General features: G+C 37.1%; 2 protein-coding genes across 6 annotated transcripts; both read left to right on the top strand.

The window, feature by feature from the left end:
• The first annotated feature begins 5,517 nt into the window (after window positions 1–5,517).
• On the top strand, window positions 5,518–6,954 carry LOC145579679 (metalloendoproteinase 1-MMP-like). Its single transcript, XM_081636917.1, has one exon. It carries the CDS (start codon window positions 5,622–5,624, stop codon window positions 6,747–6,749), a length of 1,128 nt encoding a protein of 375 aa, XP_081493043.1. The 5' UTR covers window positions 5,518–5,621; the 3' UTR covers window positions 6,750–6,954.
• A 9,853-nt stretch (window positions 6,955–16,807) lies between these two features.
• LOC145579663 (uncharacterized) lies at window positions 16,808–19,323 on the top strand. Of its 5 annotated transcripts, none has more exons than XR_014099178.1 (4): window positions 16,808–17,052; window positions 17,143–17,261; window positions 18,070–18,148; window positions 19,129–19,323. XR_014099178.1 is itself a non-coding variant. In XM_081636900.1 (3 exons), exons 1-3 carry the CDS (start codon window positions 16,901–16,903, stop codon window positions 19,152–19,154), a joined length of 297 nt encoding a protein of 98 aa, XP_081493026.1. In that variant the 5' UTR covers window positions 16,808–16,900; the 3' UTR covers window positions 19,155–19,323. The 5 variants fall into 5 exon arrangements, 3 of the variants coding, with proteins under 3 accessions (XP_081493026.1, XP_081493031.1, XP_081493037.1); XR_014099177.1 differs by having other exon boundaries at window positions 18,840–19,323; XM_081636900.1 differs by lacking the exon at window positions 18,070–18,148.
• Window positions 19,324–19,927: the final 604 nt, after the last annotated feature.

Genomic DNA, 19,927 nt, shown 5'->3' with positions numbered 1-19,927 from the left:
AAGGCTATTTCACAAGAAAGGTAGAAAATGGGTTGAATAGAAGTCATATGGGCCATATTAGGGCCATTTTGTGTTAATATGCTCTTTTAATGTGATTTCTTTCCTTATACACCTATAACTAGATAATATTGACATGTTATGAGATAAATAAAGTTCATTTAATAAGAAATGTAGGAAATGGGCAAAGTAAGGTCATATAGGCCATATTCGGGCCATTTTGGGTAAAAACCGTCATAAACCTTAATAAAATGCTCTCCTATACAATTTTAGGGCTTACACACATACAACTATCCAATATTGAAATGTTATGAGAAAGAAATAGTTCATTTGATAAGTAATGTAGTAAATGGGCTATATAGAAGTCGTATAGGTAATATTTGATAAAATACATATTTTTTGCCTAATTAATTATTTTTAAAATAATGTTTTTGTATTTCAAGTTTTGCAAGGTCCAAAAGGATGGTCCGTTGACAATCAAGGAGCTTAATGAAGTTCGTGACATGTTGGCGTCTTTCATCACCTTCAACATGTAAATGACATGCATTGTAATTGTAAATTATTTATGTTAACTTTTGAACTATATATAACTTATTATTCATTATATATGTGTACTTACTATTATTTGTATATGTAAGCAACTTTTTTTTTTTTTTTTTTGTATTGCGTTTGGGAATATTTATATCTATATATATATATAATTGAATTCTTGTATCTAATATTATTTTTGTATATAATAATTAATAATATTATTATTAGTTATTATAATAATAAAATTATTAATTATTATATTTAATATAATTGCTGGAATTACAGGGTATTATTATTGCAGGTTTTTTTTTTAAAATATTATTGCACGATTGAAAAAAAAAATTATACAAAAGGCACCGGTTAGGCAGGAACCGGTGCCTAAACTATCCACCACCCAAAAAAAAAATGGCGGGAGAGCAGTATTAGGCACCGGTTAACCGGTGCCTATTCTACCCTATGGCACCGGTTAACATGTGCCTATTAAACCCTATGGCACCAGTTTTGAACCGGTGCCAAATAGGGGGTTTTTGGCACCCCTCAAATAGGCAGCAGTTCAAACCGGTGCCTTAGATCGGGTTTGAACCGCTGCCTAATTCGTTTTTTCTACTAGTGAGTTGAGTTTCTAATTTTCTTCTCTCATAAACAATTAAGTTCAACTCAGTTCGGTTTAGTAAATGAGAACATGCCCTAAAGCTAGTCAAAATACAATACTTATGAATATAATTGAATTCTTTGAATAGTATATAAGTTTAAATAAAATAAATAAACGGAGAAATTAATTATTTTGACTTGTTGATTTTAATCTTTTCGTAATTCAAACTCTTGATCTCACTATTGACACCGAAGTTTTGTGATCTCGTAGAATTTTTGATAGCTATCTTGTTAATACTCTACGACACTCTATATAAAGAGAATTGTTTCTAGAGTTTAGTTAGGCTCAGATGGAAAGTCACAAAAACTTCATCTTCTCCCGACTACCAAATAGTATGGAATAAGCAACTCTAGCCCTTTAGAGAGAGGAATCAAGAGATCTATGAGAGTTGTAACTCATAAATTATCAATGAAATAATTGTTCTCGTATACTAGTCTACCTCTTTAATTTTCTATTGCAGGTTTGAATTTTTATGATTTACACTCACGAATTGAAAGAAGTGGCATGACTTCATCATGAAGACACAACCAATATGCATCAAGCCATCTAGAAATAAATTTACATCAGATTTAGCCATAAATAAAGATTAATTTTTATAATTGTACACAATCTATTAATTAATAATGTGAACACATAACTAATTTGAATAATATAATTGAAATTTGAGAAGAAGAGTAGTTAAGTTAATTAGGTAATTTTCTGACCAATATTAATTTTTTTTTTAAAGAATTTTATACACATCAACAATAAAACCAAATAGCTAGACTTTTTCTATCTAATATAATATTGTTGACTGAAAGAGACGTATACTAATGTAGATATATTGATTAGTTCCGTAGAATAAAAGTGAAAAAAAATATCCACAAAGACAAGAGCCGCCAATTTTATTTTTCTTTGATTTGATTTGTTGTTCTTTCAGGTCTTTTTATGGTTTCAACTTGCAACAATAATAAATTGATGGTTACATAATTACATGAAATAAAAACAGTTGATCCACCAATTAGATTATGTGTCCCCAAAAATTAAATCAAATAGTATATGATTAGATTAAATGCACATTAAACTCTTGTTACTGGTAGATTTTGGTAGCTGAAAAGTGCTAGTGCAAGAGCTAGACTTTGACGACTTGCATGATGATTAATTGATTTAACAACACTATATTCCAAGATTGCCAACTAACGACTTAACAATACACTCTTTGTTTCTATCCACTCTATAATATACGAGTATGTAGTATATACGAAGTACAGAGAAATACTTGTATATGACAATTTACTTCAATATTGTCGAAGCAAACCTTGGTGGAGTTGGTGGGAAACTCACCTTGTGACTTCAAGGTCACGAGTTTGAGCCCACCAACTACAAATCCCTTAGAATTAGCTAGGGGGATTCCCTTGCCTCCCCCCTCTACTCTCAAGTAATGGGCTGGGTTAAACCTGTGAAAGGTGCCTTTTAAAAAAAATTGTTGAAGTTTTTAACTCCGTATTTTTAGTGTAGTATTCAAAGTAATAAAAAATTGTAGTAATAAGTATGTAATTAATGGTAAGAACTAAGAAGCTCAAAACAAATTGACTCTGATATTAGATTAATTTGTTGAACGAAATTGTTGAATAGTCCTGAACTTCATATAAAAAGAATCATTGATCTTTTTAAGACATTTTTGTCATTCAATTTACAATCACAACAATAATGGTACGATGACAAATCACTTTGATCATACAAGTCAAATGCAATCCTTTTTTGGAAAATGAAAAACTTATTCTAGTAACGGCATATGTACATGAATATGATTTTCACTTATCTAAATTTAATTGAAATTAAATAAACTTTTCACAACTTACCTCGTATTAGACATTATTAAAACTTCCAATTCAAAAAAAAAAAAAAAGACATTATTAAAACTTACATATATAATACAAAGTATATTTATTGTAATTGAGTTTTTATGTGACTATATCACTTATTAGTTATTAATCTTTAATCTTTATTTAAACTTATTAACCCATACACAAAGTATTAATTTAATTTTTCAAAGGTTTATAACTCTATATAATTAGTAAACTAAACTTAACGTATCCCATACAATTACTAAATTCAAAGTATGTACACTAGAAAAAATAAATAAAACTTAACCTTTTCGATACAAACTATAAAAATTTACACAAGATCCGATCTAATGTATATTTAAGGATGACGATAGAACTAATTTTCTAAATTTTCATCAATAGAGCTATTAATATGAGCCAAGTACTTAAGAGTAGATGACAAAAATTAGAACATCCCTCGGAAGTTTCTCCTATTCATGCGAGTAAGAAATTTACATGTACGTTGAGAAAAAATCAATGAAATTCATGCCTATTGACTCGGAGATCCCATCTTCCACCAAAAATACCAAACTTATTCAGACATTCCGTTAGCCTTCAAAAAGGTATTACCCCTCTTTAGACCAATAATCAAATTTTCGTGTTTGACAAGTCTAAACTAAACCCTACGCCTAAATTTTCAACCCTCTTACAAAAGTCTTCTTTAAACCCCCAATGTATATATATATGTTCCAATAATAATTGTAATAATTAGGCCTGTACAAAACTATCCGAGAATCCGAAAATCCGATCCGTAACCGATCCGAATTTTAGGATATCCGATCCGAGTTTTCATTTCGGATCGGATATCCGATCCGAAAAATCGGATATCGGATACAATTTCGGATACTAATTTTTTAATTTTCGGATATCCGATATCCGAAAAATATCGGATATCGGATATCGGATATCCGAACCGATATCCGATAATTTAAAGGGTAAATATTGAAATTAGATATATTTTTTTTAAAAAAAAAGAATATTTCCTAAGACCAATCAGTCACACTTACACGGTCACACCTTACTCACTTTCAATCTCACTAAAGTAAAAACCCTAAATTCATCCCCTTCTCTCTCTATGCTCAGCCGTCACCCTACCTTTCATAGCCACCGTTTACCGGTCGGTGGCCACCATTATATGCCCATATCTCCTTCACAAGAGTTACGCCCAGATGACCAGATCTCCTCTCCTTCGACTCGCATTTGCTCGTCAATTTTATTTTAATATTTGTTGCGAATTTCGTTTTTTTGTCTAATTTTTTCTAGTCTTTGTGAATCTCCTTCTTGTATTTGTGTTAATTTCGTTTTTTTATCTGAATTTTTTACATAAATTTGTTGGGGATTACGATTTTGTATGGTTTTGTGATATGATAAATTTCCTGAGTTGATATTACTATTGTCAATTCTCTTGTTTCGAACTTTGGTCTTTGGAGTTTATTTCTCTTTCAAAAGTTGTATTACAAAATGCTGGTTTCAAGGATAGGTTTGTTGGGAATTTCAATTTTGCATCTGATTTTGAATTTTCAATAATATTGGATAATGGATATCCGAAATATCCAATCCGAATGATTTCGGATATCGGATATCGGATATCCGAAATTCTCGGATCGGATTCAGATTTCAATTTCTGATATCCGATGAGTCGGATATCCGATCCGAAATGTGATTTCGGATCGGATATCCGATCCGTGAACAGGCCTAGTAATAATAAGTCTTAGAATTTGTCAATGTCAATAAATAAAAAAATTTGGTCAACAATAAACAGAGTCAGATGCAACAATATTAAACTAATATTTGTTTAATTATTTACTAATTCTTATGCTTATTCCAATTTGACACATACGCTATAGCATACAATCTTAGAAGAACCAACATTAAAAATTTTAAAACATATATACGCCGTGTATTAGTAATTTCATGATTTCATCATCCTATTCTATTATTCAACGTTCATTATATCACCACTTCATTTGTGATTTCTTGTTAATATATACGTGTATATTACTATTATTCGTAGGCAGTTAGGGACTTAGGGTGTGATATGATCTATTCACTTTATTATATTTGAACTAAATTTATTAAACATGGCTAAATATGTAACCTATCATGTTTAGCTTATTGGTTTGATCTCAATTTGTTTTGGACAATCTGTTTCATCTCTCGATATTAATGAATGAAGAATGATTAAAGACCGATTGATGTTACGTTGACATAAAGCTACTAACACAAAAGCAACATAAAGCAAGTAAAAAGAAGTGGATTAAACAAAATTGCAAATAGTAGTTTGTTCACCCACCCAATGTTCATTAGATCATCAAACTTTGCTTAATCCCCCATATTTGAAATGTTATTCAAAGCACGGCAGAATCTTCTAAACTTTCTCTCTCCTTCAAACTACAAATGGTTGCTTCCACCCTCCCCACATTCTTCTCTTATATTACTCCCATTATTTTTTTATTTATTGTCCAAAATTTTTTTTTAACATCTTTATAAATAAACCTAAACAATTTATTTAGATTTTGAAGGCTCAACTCCCAACATAACTAACTTTTCTATTTTTATTTGTTCATTTTTTAGCCATGCACTTTCTATTACCCTTTTTGCTCTTTCTATTACAACTACCTTCAGCCTTTCCCGCCAGAACTTTCCCTCAACCATCTATCCTAAACTTAAATGACACCATCTCCACCTCCGTCGCGGCCGCCTTTAACTCCTCCTCCACCCCGTGGGGGAACTTCGCGAGGTTCGCCAACCTCGAGAAGGGCAGCCACGTAACCGGGATATGTGATCTCAAGACCTACCTCAACCGCTTCGGCTACCTTCCGGCGGCGGCGCCGGGAAACTTTTCCGACGACTTTGACTCCGACCTCGAATCCGCAATCTTAACTTATCAAAAAAACCTCGGTCTACCTCCCACCGGAAAACTCGACACCGATACTATTGACCTCATAATGGCCCCACGTTGCGGCCTTGACGACTCCCACCTACGCCACAACACCACCACCATCACCAACCTACACGAAACGCGTCGTTACGCCTACTTTAACGGCCAACCACGGTGGACTCACAACCCTCCTATGACTTTAACATACGCTTTCTCACCGGACCATATGATAGACTACATCTCACCGGAAGAAATCAAGGCGGTGTTCTCACGCGCCTTTACGCGGTGGTCCGAGGTTATCCCCGTTAATTTTACAGAGACACAAAACTATCGAACCGCCGACATTCGTATCGGTTTTCACAGTGGCGATCACGGTGACGGAGAACCGTTCGATGGCGAACTCGGAGTTTTAGCACATGCTTTTTCACCTGAGAATGGAAGACTTCATTTAGATGCAGCTGAAACGTGGGCCGTTGATTTTGGAACACAAAGATCAAATGTAGCCATTGATTTGGAATCAGTGGCAACGCACGAGATTGGTCACGTGCTTGGGTTAGCCCATTCTTCTGTTAGTGATGCTATTATGTACCCGAGTTTAAGACCAAGGAGTCGAAAAGTGGACCTACGTGTTGATGATGTTGAAGGGGTTCAATCTTTGTACGGGTCTAACCCGAATTTTAATTACGGGTCGTTGTTAGAATCCGATCGGGAAACTTCTAACAGCGGTGCCGGTGACGGTGGTGGATATAGGAAAGGTTTCGGGTTTTCGACGTGGTGGCTATGGACTATTGTTCTTAGTTTAGCTCAACTCATTTATTTTTAGGGCCTTCAAAAAAAAAAACATACTTATACTTGGTATATTTTAGAGGATCGAATGTGAATATTAATTTTTTAATTAATTTTTATACGTGGGTTAGTTGATGTTGGTTGCTCATTTAGTTGTTACAGATTTTGGATTATAGAATTATTCAATCTTATTTATTTTACTAGCTTATATAAATTAAAGTACGATCACATTTTTTTGAAATTGATTATTTACGAGTACATATTTATACAATATAGTAATTTTCTTGTGTATACTTCATTATTGATCTAATAATCATGCACTCATGTCAAGGATGAATAATCCATTCTATACGCGTTCTTTGTTATTTACTCCATTTAGTAACTTGGAATCAGTCAAATAACAATTCAACTTATGTTTAATTTCATGCATGTTAATTTCAGGATTTTTTTATATTGAAAATTCTAACCAAGTTGACAAATGTCATTTTCATTTTACATAAAGATGAATGAATTATTGTATGTGATTGAAAATTCATCTTAATTACTGTATAGTAATAAATCAATAGTAAATTGCTACAAGAAAATTTATTAAAATCCAAATTTGACCTTGAATAATGATCACTTATTTTGTTATTTATAATCAAAAAATTGGGTAATGTTATATGTAGCCCTAAGAGTTATATATAAGTATTAAATATACTCTTGAAAATTGTATAAAATAGGAATTTTTGACAAAAACACGCGTAAATCAGTGTTATTAGTGTTTATATTTTGATGATTTATTAACTTTTTATGATTTTTAAGTGTAAATTTAATGCTTATATATAGCCCTAAGGGTTATGTATAATATTTAATTTTCCTAAAAATTTTAGCAACGATATTAGGTAACATCAGTAAAGTTTAGTTAAAGTTTCTTACTTAGTAATTAGTAATTACCTATTATTGGTTTGGGTTATGAGTCATGTCAACATTTTAATGAGAGCAGTACGTATTTGATCGAATATATGTAATGCATGCATGGAGACGACGGGCTGGGGTAAGGACGTAAGGCCATAACGGTGATATGTGGACTTACATGGTCTTTTTTTTTTTTTTTTTTTTTTTTTGACAAGAGCTTAAACAACAAGAAATACTAACTATATGACAAAATTAAAGGAGGATAGACTACTGTTCGCCGTGGTAGCAAGAACGTGGGCCCTGTCCACCACAGTCCGATCTACCTTCAGAATGGTACACCCATCAAAACTGTTGCTAATTTCCCGAATTCGAGCGACAGTCCATCGAACGGGAACATCTGAATCCTGCGCATCCCGAAGACACCTAACAACTCCAGTAGAATCCGTGTAAATAGTAACTTCCGAAATCGACCTAGCGAGCGCCCATTGTAACCCCGCCAAACAGGCATTCATTTCTGCATGTAGAGCTGACTGAGCAAGGCCACACGAGGCCCCCTCTAGACACCCCTGTTCTCCGTACTGACGTACCTCCGGACACCAACCCATACCTGATCTTCTAGTGCTACTGTTCCACGAGTCGTCAACCAGGATGACTGTTGTCCCCGCAGGTTACCCCTTCCTGAATCCTGCAACACAGCGCAAAAAAACCCGGGCGGGTACTTGTTCACCCCTTCTGGTGGGTGCAAGGAGCGAAGGTTCTCATTTTTCTTCGCAGTTAAAAGTCCCTGTTGGCGAAGACCTTCCGAAATAATAGCCCGCGTCGATAACCCCTAGAGAGTGGCAATAAAAAAGGTTGTCCTGTGTCCCTCCAGACCATCCTGGCTTAGAAAAAGCCGGATATAGTACAGAATCCAATCGCCAAAGGATTGGTCTGCGTTAGCTTGTGAGAGGATATGTAAAATTCCCCCCCTCCATGCGTCCTGCGCATTCCTGCAAAATCTGAACAAGTGTTGTAAATCTTCAACTTGTGTCTTACAGAGGTCACAATATATGCCTACCGCCAGACCGCGTCTTTCCAAATTAGACTTTGTAGCAATTCCATTCTGTAGTAGTTTCCACATAAACAATTTCCACTTAGGCATGATGTTGAGCGACCAGAAGATTTTATAGAGACCTGAGACGGGGTCAGTGAAACATGCAGAATTCGATCGTTTAAGGAATGCATACCCTGTTTTGACTGTGTAATTACCTGATTTATGGAATTGCCAGTACAAGTAATCCTCCGAGCCATTACCATCACTCGGTAGCTCCATACTAGCCATTAAGGAAGCATCTGTGTGGACAAACGTCGAACTTATGCGGGCGAGGTTCCATTCACTTCCCGACGGGCAAATGAAGTAACTTGCTTTCCAATCCTTAGCCTGGCGTAAAGTGACCGAAGATTTAAATTCTGGTACTCTTCCATTCAACCACCTATCCTTCCCTGCCACTATTGATCTACCATTTCCCACCTTCCAACTACAACCCTCGAGCAGCGTATTCCCCGCTCTTATCAAACCCCTTAAACCCCAAGAGAAATTTCTATTCCGATACTGAACCTGAAGACCTTTAGCTAGCGGACTCTGATACCGGGCAGTGCAAACTTGCGCGAGTAAGAGCTGAGGGTTGTGAAATAAACGCCAAGCTTGCTTCATTAGCAAGGCCGAATTAAAGGATCCGAGACTCCGGATCCCCAGACCTCCCATACCCTTAGGCATGCATACTTTGTCTTTACTCACCCAGTGTATTCCGTTGTTATCTCTATTAGACCACAGGAAACTTGCAACAAGAGAATCCACCTTATTTGTAACCGAGATCGGCATCTCGAAACAACTAAGGACATGGGAAGCCATGGCAATGAGAATAGAGTTGATCAAGATTAATTTTTGAGGCTGAGAAAGATTAACTGCATTCCAACTTGAGATACGTTTTTTGATTTTATCGACGACGAATTGAAATGCTGCCCCTTTTCCCCCCTCCAAGTCAGTCGGAGTTCCGAGGTGGTTCTCAAAGCGATCCACTTGCGGCATGCCCAAGATACTCTTAAAGGACTGCTGAACGGAAATCGGAGTATTGGGGCTTACTTTGAAGTGTGACTTGGCAAGGTTAAGTTGCTGTCCTGAAATGTCGGAAAATCTGTTAATAATATCTGAAATGGCCTGGGTACTGGAAACATTTTCTCTGTAGAATAATAGAGTATCGTCTGCAAAGAACAGGTGAGAAATTGTGGGACCCCTTCGACCCAGTTTTATGCCGTCGAAAGTTCTCATGTCGCAACCTTGTTGCAACATTCTCGAAAGGACGTCCATACAAAAGAGAAAAAGGTAGGGTGATAAAGGATCCCCCTGTCGTAGGCCACAACAAGGTCTAAACTGCTCACTTGTCTCCCCATCTAGTAAAACCTTAAACGATACTGTCGAAATGCACTGTCCTATCATGTGCAACCAAGCAGGAGGGAAACCATAATATTGCAGTACCCGGTTCAAGAAAACCCAATTTACCCTGTCATAGGCCTTGCTCATGTCCATCTTAACTGCCGCTAAGTAGTCCTGCCCTGTAGTCTTTTTGTTGATCTTGTCTAAAACCTCATGGCTCAGAAGGATATTATCAGACATGAGTCTACCTGTAATGAAAGCATGTTGTGACTTAGAAATCAGGTCTGGTAATGCTCTCTTCATACGGTTTACCATACATTTAGAGATGCACTTATAGACTGTGTTACAGAGGCTAACGGGTCGAAGATGAGCTGTTGTTTCAGGAACATCAATCTTTGGGAGCATAACCATGAGGGAGTGGTTCCATTCCTTTAAAAGGTAACCAGTGGTGAAGAAGCTCTTGACTGTCGATACTACCTCACCTCCCACCTTCTCCCAATGTTTTTTGAAGAAGGCGGCCGTAAACCCATTAGGCCCGGGGCTTTTTCCGCCATCAAGGCTAAACATGGACCTTCGAACCTCCTCAGCAGACACTGGCGTAGTTAAAATAGAAACCTGTCGATCACTCAACGTCGGAATATCTAACTCTCTCAGAAGCATGCTTGTTTTAGTATCCGTATCCGTAGGAGTAGTCGAGCATAAAACCTTTTTCATCGAATCCACAACCAACTCCCGTACCTGAGTTATATCCTCCCTCCATACCCCCATATCATCCTGCAGAGCGTGAATTTGATTCCTCTTCTGACGCATCTTAACCTTGGAGTATAAGAGCGAGGTGGGAAGATCCCCCACGGCTATAAAGTTTTCTTTCATTCGTTGTTTCCAAAAAGCAACCCCCAACGAAGCAGTACTCATCGTTTCCTCTACATTCGTAACGTATGTGTGTGCCATTGGGAGAGTCGAAACTGACCTACCCTGCGAATCCAAGTCTGTAGTTAACAATTTCCAGTTGACACCCCAAAGCTTAGTGTTCCGCAAGCACCAGCGACGTAGATGGGCCCTAGTCATGACCTGCTTCCTAGAGACAGAGAACATAGGAGACCCTAGAGTAGGTGCATTCCATGTTTGAGTGATAATCGAACCTATCTCCGCAAAGTCCAAGCACCAATTTTCCACCTGATACGGCCTGTTGCTCGTGGCATGAGCATAGTCATTAGTGATAATAATGGCCGCATGATCAGAAGCAACTAATGGCTGGTTAATAATCCTACTATCAGGGAAAAGAAAAAACCAGTCATTAGACATGTAACCTCTATCTAGGCGTTCCAAAACCAGTCCCTGGGTAAGTCGTTTATTCGTCCAAGTAAATCTAGGGCCGGAGAAAGGAACATCTAAGAGTTGATTACTCAGCTTCCAGTTTGAAAAAACCTCACTACCTCTTATGTGTATGGTACCTCCTAACTTATCCTCAAGAAGTTCTAATTGATTGAAATCTCCTAAAACAAGAGTATTAGGACATTGTTGTAGGTTTTGTAACATAGTACTCCAAAAAGCAAACCTATCCTCAAAAACAGGCGGTCCATACACAAAAAGGACATTCCATATCATTCTATTCCGTTCCTGTACATTACAGTGGACAAAATGAGGTGTTATAGAAACACAAGTGATTGGCAAACTAGACCAACCTAAAACTACCAGACCCCCACTAGCACCAACGGAGTCTTCCCCTGAAACAAAAGTAGGATGTTTAGAACTAAACAAACTAGCAACTGTACTAACCGAGCATTTAGTCTCGGTAAGAAACAAAAACAAAGGCTTATGTACACTAAGTATCCAAAAAAGGTAAGGGAGCTTGGGAGAAGCCTGAGAGTTTAGCCCTCTTGAGTTCCATGCTATCATCTTCATGAAGAGTTAGAGGAATTCATCCCCGATTTGTCGCAAGTAGTTGCCTGATCCGAGCAATTATCAATAAGCATGTCCACAGAATCTGATGAGTCCGAGTCTTCAAAGGAAGTGACCCTGTGTTTCTTACACTTATCAAGTGTAACCTTTGGAGCTTGGCGTTTTCCGGACGTAGTAGCAATCTTAGAGTCCCCTTTAGGAGTGACGGAAGAAGAAGTAAATCCTGGTTCCACCCCCATGTCGTCCGCCATTGTAGCATCTGTGATGCATTTCGAGGATAAAATCTTGTTGCCATCCTTATCTGACCATAGGTTGAAACCCCCTTTCAATTCGATCCTTTCCAACCGAATCCTGCGCCTTTTCTGCAGCCAATTTGAAGTACAATAGCGAAGGGTAGCAAGCCTGTCAAGCGACTGAGAACGTTCTAAGCTACTAGCAAAGGGCCGTGCTCTTTTGCGCGGCCAATTGTATGCATCATCAATCTGCATCGGTGTACTCACTGGCGCCGGCACCTGATGATGTTCTGTCCGACCCATGGGGGTGTTGTGCGGTACCTGGTAGTTTTGAGGTGAGGTAAAACCATCCGGACCTTGCAAGTAAGGTGGCGAGAAAGGCACCTCCGGCGGAGAGATATGAACTGGGTCGGGAACAGGAAAAACTCTGCTTCTGTTTTGTAAAGAGCTGAGAAAAGAGCAGAGCCTTCTAGAAGAACGTGCACCAGAAGCTTGTTGTGCTGAACCATCAATGGGATAGTAAATCCCACCCCTGTTAACCTGAGGGACTCCCTGTCGAAAAGGTGTTCGGACTCCATTAATATAGACAAAGGCTGTGTTCGACCCACGCGTTACATCTTGGCGAATATTTTGAGCCTGACGAAAAATAGATGATTGCGGTGGTGATGTAATTCGCTGATCAGCCCTAGAAGAGGGCTCTCCAATTTCGTAATTGGAATTCTGATGTGGGAACGTGTTACACGGATCGTCACAAGCAGTAGGTGACAAGAAGGCCTCCTCCAAAGACATTCGATAAAGTCCACCAGGTGAAAAAGACTCATTGTCACTTGAATGAGTGGTAAACTGAGTATATGGGTCATCAAAAAGCCCATACCTAGAAGACCCTGAAACCCTGCCCCGTAATTGTTGTGCAGCGACTGTTGGCGACCTAACATCAGATTCCACGAGTGGTTGCTTCCCTTTCGGATCATGAAAAGGAGGTGGTATATGTCTCTGTTCCTCCAAAACGACCTCACCTTCAAAGGTATCAGCCGCCTGTACAAAATTGTCGTCTGAATTTTCATCCCTTGAGATGTCGACAATTCCCTGATTCCCCTGCTCTGTTCTATTTGGTTGCTGAGTATCATTACCCGCATCTGGGTCTTCAAAGAAAACCGTTTCTGCATTATAGATACTAAAATCACTGATGTGTGGGGCATTACTACGGTAAAAATCATCATCACCGTCATCATCGTTGTCAGGGTGATCATAGCCCCCATAATCATCGGAATCTGCCTCCGTATGTTCTCCAAGTTCGATTAAATTAACCTTAGTGTTACGGTGGATAAACCAGTCAGGTAATCCTTCAATGAGATTTGTGTAAAGTGGATGACCCGGAGGACCAAAGATAACATTCCATCCTTGTTGCATAAAAGCATCATAACGGAGATTTAATCTACGCTTAGCTTCATATTCAGTCAGAACACAAGTACGAGTATAATGACCTAACGCACCACAATTTTGACAAAATTTAAACACACCTTCGTACTGAAAATAAACCCAGACAGCCTGACCTGGAACATCAGTTGGTAGAAAGCAGCCTGGTATAAGGGACCTTGAAAGATCAACTATTACTAGCGCTCTGTAATCCGGATTGAAAGGCTCCTCTTCGCCATAATCTTCGACCTTGATGATGTGACCAACATGGCGCAGTGCTTCTACAACCCATTCTGGATCTAGATGATCAAGTGGTAATCCTGTAACTTTAATCCAGAGTTTTGCGTAGTCGAAATTGAGATTGGCTAGAAGCAATCCTCGCTGGCCTCTTCGGAACGTAATCAGTCTTCCATATATCACGGTAGTATCAAGCTCAAGCATAGCATCTACATCCGTTGTATGGGAGCAGACAAAGGCATAGAAGTTCCCCACTCGTTTGACTCGAATCGGGCCCCTCTTTGTCCACCTTGTATCAACTATGTTCTGGACTAAAGAACGAGAAGGAGGCTCTGGACCATGAAACCTTCCTATAACCGAGCTATCCCAATTAGTTGGAGGCCTTAACCTGTGACTGGAGGGATGTCTACCCAGGACTCCGCGCTTGGTAGGACCATGGTGATTCTTATGATTCTCCATATTAAGCAAAGTGTAGAAAGTGTGAAAAACGTTTGGAAAAGTTTATTGGGAATAAAGAAATAGTTGTAAAACACACAACTAAAACTTGAAACACGTTGAGGATTTAAAATCTGTAAAAGGGGGGTATAATTTCTTACAGAAGAAGGAAATAAATTGCTGAGTAATCAAGAACTTAGATGCAGAGCTTGAGAAATCAACAGGTGTACCTTGAAGCATTTAAGACAGACACTTCAAACTATTAGAATAGGTATGCGGCCAAACCGGATTGGTAGCATGAATTTGGTGGTAGAAGGATTATTGGTTGGGAAAAAGGAAGAACTTAGAGGAATTGAAGAGAAAAGGGGTTCAAACCCTAGGACTCACTTTTCGTGAGGGTGAAAATCGCCAGTAAATGAGCTGCTTGCTTAAAAAAAAAGGGAAAAAAATATTCTTTAATAGATATATTCCACTTTATGACGCAAATAAACTCATTACTCTCATTGCATATGTAAGTGACACAAAACACACATATATATATTTGATTATATTGTGGTTGAAATTAATGCTCCATAATTTGTTAGATTTATGAGATACGATCAATATCGAAAGATGTATACTTCGTATACTACCTCCGTTAATTTTTATGTGCAACTTTGAAATATTTTATATCTCACAAATAATACCCCAAAGTTGCACATAAAGATTAACAGAGTTAGTATATTTGTGTGATATGTTTATTATTGATAAGTGTACGGTAAAATGCAATGAAAAACTTGTTTTTATATATTCATCAATTAAATAAAGTATTCACACAAAAGTAAACTAGTTATTGAGACAATTGGAAAACTAGAATATTTCCGACTGTAAACTAGTACGAAGTATAATGTATACTTTATGTTTGCAAAGATATTAAGAAAATGCGGAAGAGCAAGAGCAAGAGAGAGTTAAGAAAGTACGTCTACTGTGGTGATAAGAGGGTGTGAGATAAGGTGTTTATTATAAAAGAGATTGTGACATATTGTATAAAAATAGATGAGTATATATAAGAACAATAAATAAATAAAAAATGAGTTATTTTTATAAATGTGAGACACTTATTACATGTGTAATGTGTTGTTTGGGAAAAATATGCATCAACTTTCTCCCTCACATGTAAGGTCCCTCTTCAATCCAATCACATGTGATGTTTCATAAGGCCAAAATGCATTTTCACACTTGTCCTCGTATTGACCTATTTAATTTGGCCCAAAGTACATTTCAACCATTAAAGGTCTCAAATTGTAATCTTGGCTCTGATACCATATTTAATATGAGCAGGCATGGGTTGCATTTGTCACCCAGAGAGAGAGAAAATTCAATTTACAAGACTAAATTAAATTATAGGAAGAATAATGTTAATCGGGCCTAAGTTATACCCATTATAAAGTGAATGCAACCTTTTGTTATTATTCAATTTAGGATATACATTCCAACTCTCCTTTCTCATTGTTCATCGTTTAATGTAGGACGACACTTCCACTCACATGTGTATTTAATTGTTCATGACTTGGGTATAACAGATGTTGATCTGAAAGAGAGGTATTATCATAACATTCTATATTTATAGAACTTTGTGGGGGGTTTTTTCTTCACAAAAAAAAGAACATTAGATAATTTACTTCAATCATCCGTTCTGATGACATAAAACCACTACAGGTGATTAGATTTAAGACCTATGCCTTAATGATACAAATTAAAACAACATTAAAACTAAAAAGAACAACACAACCAACTACTTCTAGCTAGGTAGGCCATTTCCTGACGAGCAGTGGAAACTTGTATAAGCATTGTTGAAACTCATTGTAGCCCACTTGTGAGTGTCCTACATTGGAGAAAGAGGAAAGGTGATTCCGCTTTATAGGTAAAGGCGTAACTCCTACTATTGCCAATTGGTTTTAGCATGAAGCTCCTAAACCTTGTTTCTGGACCAAACTCTTATCCTAATAAACCTAAGTCGTTGTATTTAGATTGTGTAAAAGAATCACCATCTTCAATTAGTTATTACATTTTGCCCCCAATTACTACGTTTAAGGAAATAAATTCTTTTTACCTTTTACTTTTCTCTCTATCATCCCAACTCGTCACCACCACCATTTCCAAACTAGCCACCATCACCAACAACATTCTCCAACTAGCCACCGCCACCGGGTCCACTACTACTTATTGATCCTTAAACACCGCCTGCTCATCAACCACTGATCGTTATACATCATCTGCTTTTGTCATTTTGTCCACTACAACTACCCAATTATCTTATAAAACTATTTGGTTGTGACTTATAAGACAGAGAGAAAGTTTGCGTTTAAAAGTAGCTAATACAATCGCTTAGCCAAACCAGTTTAAACAACCTGTTAAGTGTTATAGAAACGCTAATTACCAAACAAGACCGATAATTATCTGTTCAAGCCTTCAAGCCCATGTTTACATAAGAGACAAATTCATCATGGGCTCTTCTTCTAAACTTAGCCCACATAACAAAACTCCCAAAATTTAACAACCACTAAACCCTAAACCCCTCTTTTTTCTCTCTCATCTTCCAAAATCAATTCAATCTCCATCATCAAATACTTAAAGTCTTCAATCCTTCGCTGAAACTTAATAAAAAATTCATCAATGGCGTCGAAATGCGGTAGATTCATGAACAGAGCATCACTATCTTCTCTCAAATCCTCCATTAATTCTGCTACTAAATCTGCTCCAAGGTCTGCTGCATCTGCTCTTCCTAGATCCACTTCTTCAAATCTTCCTCGAATCAATTTCTCAAGGTCAGTTTCTCTCTCCTAATTTCAAATTTATCATAATTTTCTCTCATATTTTTGTATTAATCTTTGATATATATATTTTCCGATCGATAGATTGCCGAAGGAATTGGGAGGAGCGCAGTCGCTGTTGCCGCTGCACAGCGCCGTAGCAGTTGCGAGGCTGACGTCATGCTTAAGCACAACTTCGAGGAGTTCCAGAGCTCTCTCTCAGGGTACACTCTGCCGTACCTCTCCCGACCTCTAATATTCTTATTTTTAGGTTTGTGCATTTTGCAGATTAGGTTTTCCTTGCTTTCCTAATAAAAATCATCATATAATTGCTAATTTTAGTTAAGAATGAACTAGATCAGCATTGAGATTGTTTTGGTGACTTTAGCTTAGTGTACCTTATGATGGTTGATGTTTGATATAAGGTAGTAATGTGTACCGGCCTACCGGGACATTGCTCGTTAATCGCCGATCACATTAGCATTGCAACTGTCTTATAACCTCCGATTCATCAAAAGAAACCACGTTTTGATATTTTTTCAGCTGGTCTTAGCTTAGTTGATTGCATTATGTGAAGTTGCATTATTGGGAGTATGCACTGTGAAGTGTAATATCTGATAGAGTGATAGGTTATCCGATGAATGAGTTTATTTGATGTGTGCAGTTGTTTCATGTGGTTTTGTTCATTGATGGTAATTAATATGGAGTATAATCTAAGTGCAAACATTGCATAGCATTTTATTTTCGGATTTGTTAAGTTTATTGGGGAGAGGAAATGGCAACTCGAGAGCAAAATGTGTAGGTAACTTATCATTTCTGACTAAAGCAATGCCGTGCCTTGTGATTTTTTGGTGAAGTAAGATTAACATTCCATAGTGAGGTTGTTTTGGGTTTAGCGTTAGCTTTAGGCTGCAAGCCTGTGATTGTTTACTTCTGTGCGAAGAGGGATTAAATTTTGATTGTGATGGGAGGGCAGAAATTCATATGTCAAGTGTCAAATGTCAAGCTGACTAGAGTATTTGGTTCCTGCAGGCACATAATGTCAATATGCTTGAAAGAAATAGTATGGGTCCTGGGGCTTGCCAATCATGAATCCCTGCATCGTTATCAAGTATGAAACTATAAATGCTTTTTTTATAGAGACAAAATATGTCATACAAGAATACACCCTTTCTATTTTGTAATTGAATGGCTCATTTTTAGAGCAGTTGAAAGTATTGGTAGTATAGTGCTTTTGCTGGTTAGTGAACTTAAATCATTTTTTATTTTATACTTGTCTCATTGATTGATGATTTAATCATTTTGCTCGAAATGTAATAAATGGCTGAGAACTAAATGAATTTTACATGGGTTGAAGGTATGAACAATTTAAAGGTTGTTGCCACATGCTCACACTAGCTTGTTTCTATGGGGACAGATATGCTCTGGGTTCTTTAGCAGTCTAGGGTAGGTCATTCAAATGATAAGGCATTTAGGAAGATAATTTGATGATTTATCATTATCTTTAAAAGGAGCAGAGGATGATTCCCAGTAAAAATATTGATGCAACGGTTGACAATTTCTTTCAACTTCACATACCTTTGCAAGTTTGCATCCTATTTGCAGTCAATCTGTTCTTCAATCCTCTAGTACTATTGCACTTCTTACCTTGATTCAAAATGAAACCTCTTACAGTCTTATGTGTTTACTATGTATCAACTTTAAGAGAGAATAATTGTAGTTGAAATATTGTTTTCACTGTAAAATAACGTATCTTAGGTCCATGAGGATGTTGTAGTGACATACCTGCTTATTTTCCCCAGATGAAACCGATGGTACGTGAGAGGTTTGAAGGTTGCTCAATTCACCAGTGCTTCCATGTTCCTTAGCTATAATGAATTTACAACACGGATATTGTATGTCTGATGCAAAGTCATATATGTACATTTTTTGGAGCAAATCTGTATCAATGCAGATGAAACCCTTTTTGTTTTCTTTGTGACTACAGCTTATTGGATCTAAGTCGAACAATATATTCAAGCATAATTAGCATATTGAAGTGCTACTTCTCATAGCAGTTTCTGATCAAAATTTATTTTCTGTTTGCTCTAGAGCTTGGTCTGTCCGTACCCAGGTGACTTAGCAGTTCATCGCTAATTCAAGAAGCCGTCTTCCTGTGATTGGAAACACAACTTTTTGCTGCCAAAATTTTTACTGTAAACTGTACAAATCCTCTTATCAGCTATTGAATTTCTTTGCTGGTCAAACATTGGATGTGAAGGTATTTATTTTTGAAAGTTTAACTGATGGAATAATGTGATTTTTGTATTGTTACCCTGAGCTTAACTGTAGCACACCGTCTTACACTCACTATTGCAGCAAATGCTGTACTAATAATCTCGATTACATGCTTTGTTTGTTTTGACTTTCCAGTCCTACAAATTTTTTTATTTGTCGAACATGGTAGGCAACATCACCACAAAAATTTATCAATTCACTCTCTTAGTGTTAGCTTTTGAGAGTAAAAAAATGTAAGAACATTGATGCAGTCACTTTCGTTGTTCCTTCCATTGCAATTTCTTGTATTTTCAAAAGTAACTCTAATTAATTACTTCCTCTGTTCTGTTAATATTGCAACAAGGAGGAAATTACGCATCCCGAAACACCTTTTATATGCTAAATATCTAAAATTGTGTAAGAGTAAAAATTATAAAAAGTTGATATTGTGAAAGTATTTTATGAGACGAATCCAACAAGATCCCACTTGACTATATTTTGCTTAACGTATAACTCATATTATATGGTCAAACAAGAGTGATGAATAGTGCAAAAAGTCCATTGTTGCAATATTTATAGAACGGAGGAAGTATCTTTCAAGTAGCAAACTTCGACTCATTCTCCTCTGACAGTC

This window comes from Chenopodium album, chromosome 2 (genome assembly GCF_948465745.1).
Source record: "Chenopodium album chromosome 2, dcCheAlbu1.1, whole genome shotgun sequence".
In the NCBI taxonomy this organism is placed as follows: Eukaryota; Viridiplantae; Streptophyta; class Magnoliopsida; order Caryophyllales; family Amaranthaceae; genus Chenopodium; species Chenopodium album.
Note: the sequence above shows the minus strand (reverse complement) of the source record. Positions and strands in the feature narration are given on the sequence as shown.

Excerpts from the sequence above, each read along its gene's own strand:
- LOC145579679 (XM_081636917.1), top strand. The coding sequence starts at position 5,622 with ATGCACTTTCTATTACCCTTTTTGCTCTTTCTATTACAACTACCTTCA.
- LOC145579663 (XM_081636900.1), top strand. The coding sequence starts at position 16,901 with ATGGCGTCGAAATGCGGTAGATTCATGAACAGAGCATCACTATCTTCT. Across the intron at positions 17,053-17,142 it reads CCTCGAATCAATTTCTCAAG|ATTGCCGAAGGAATTGGGAG; the intron begins GTCAGTTTCTCT and ends TCCGATCGATAG. Across the intron at positions 17,262-19,128 it reads TTCCAGAGCTCTCTCTCAGG|AGCTTGGTCTGTCCGTACCC; the intron begins GTACACTCTGCC and ends TGTTTGCTCTAG.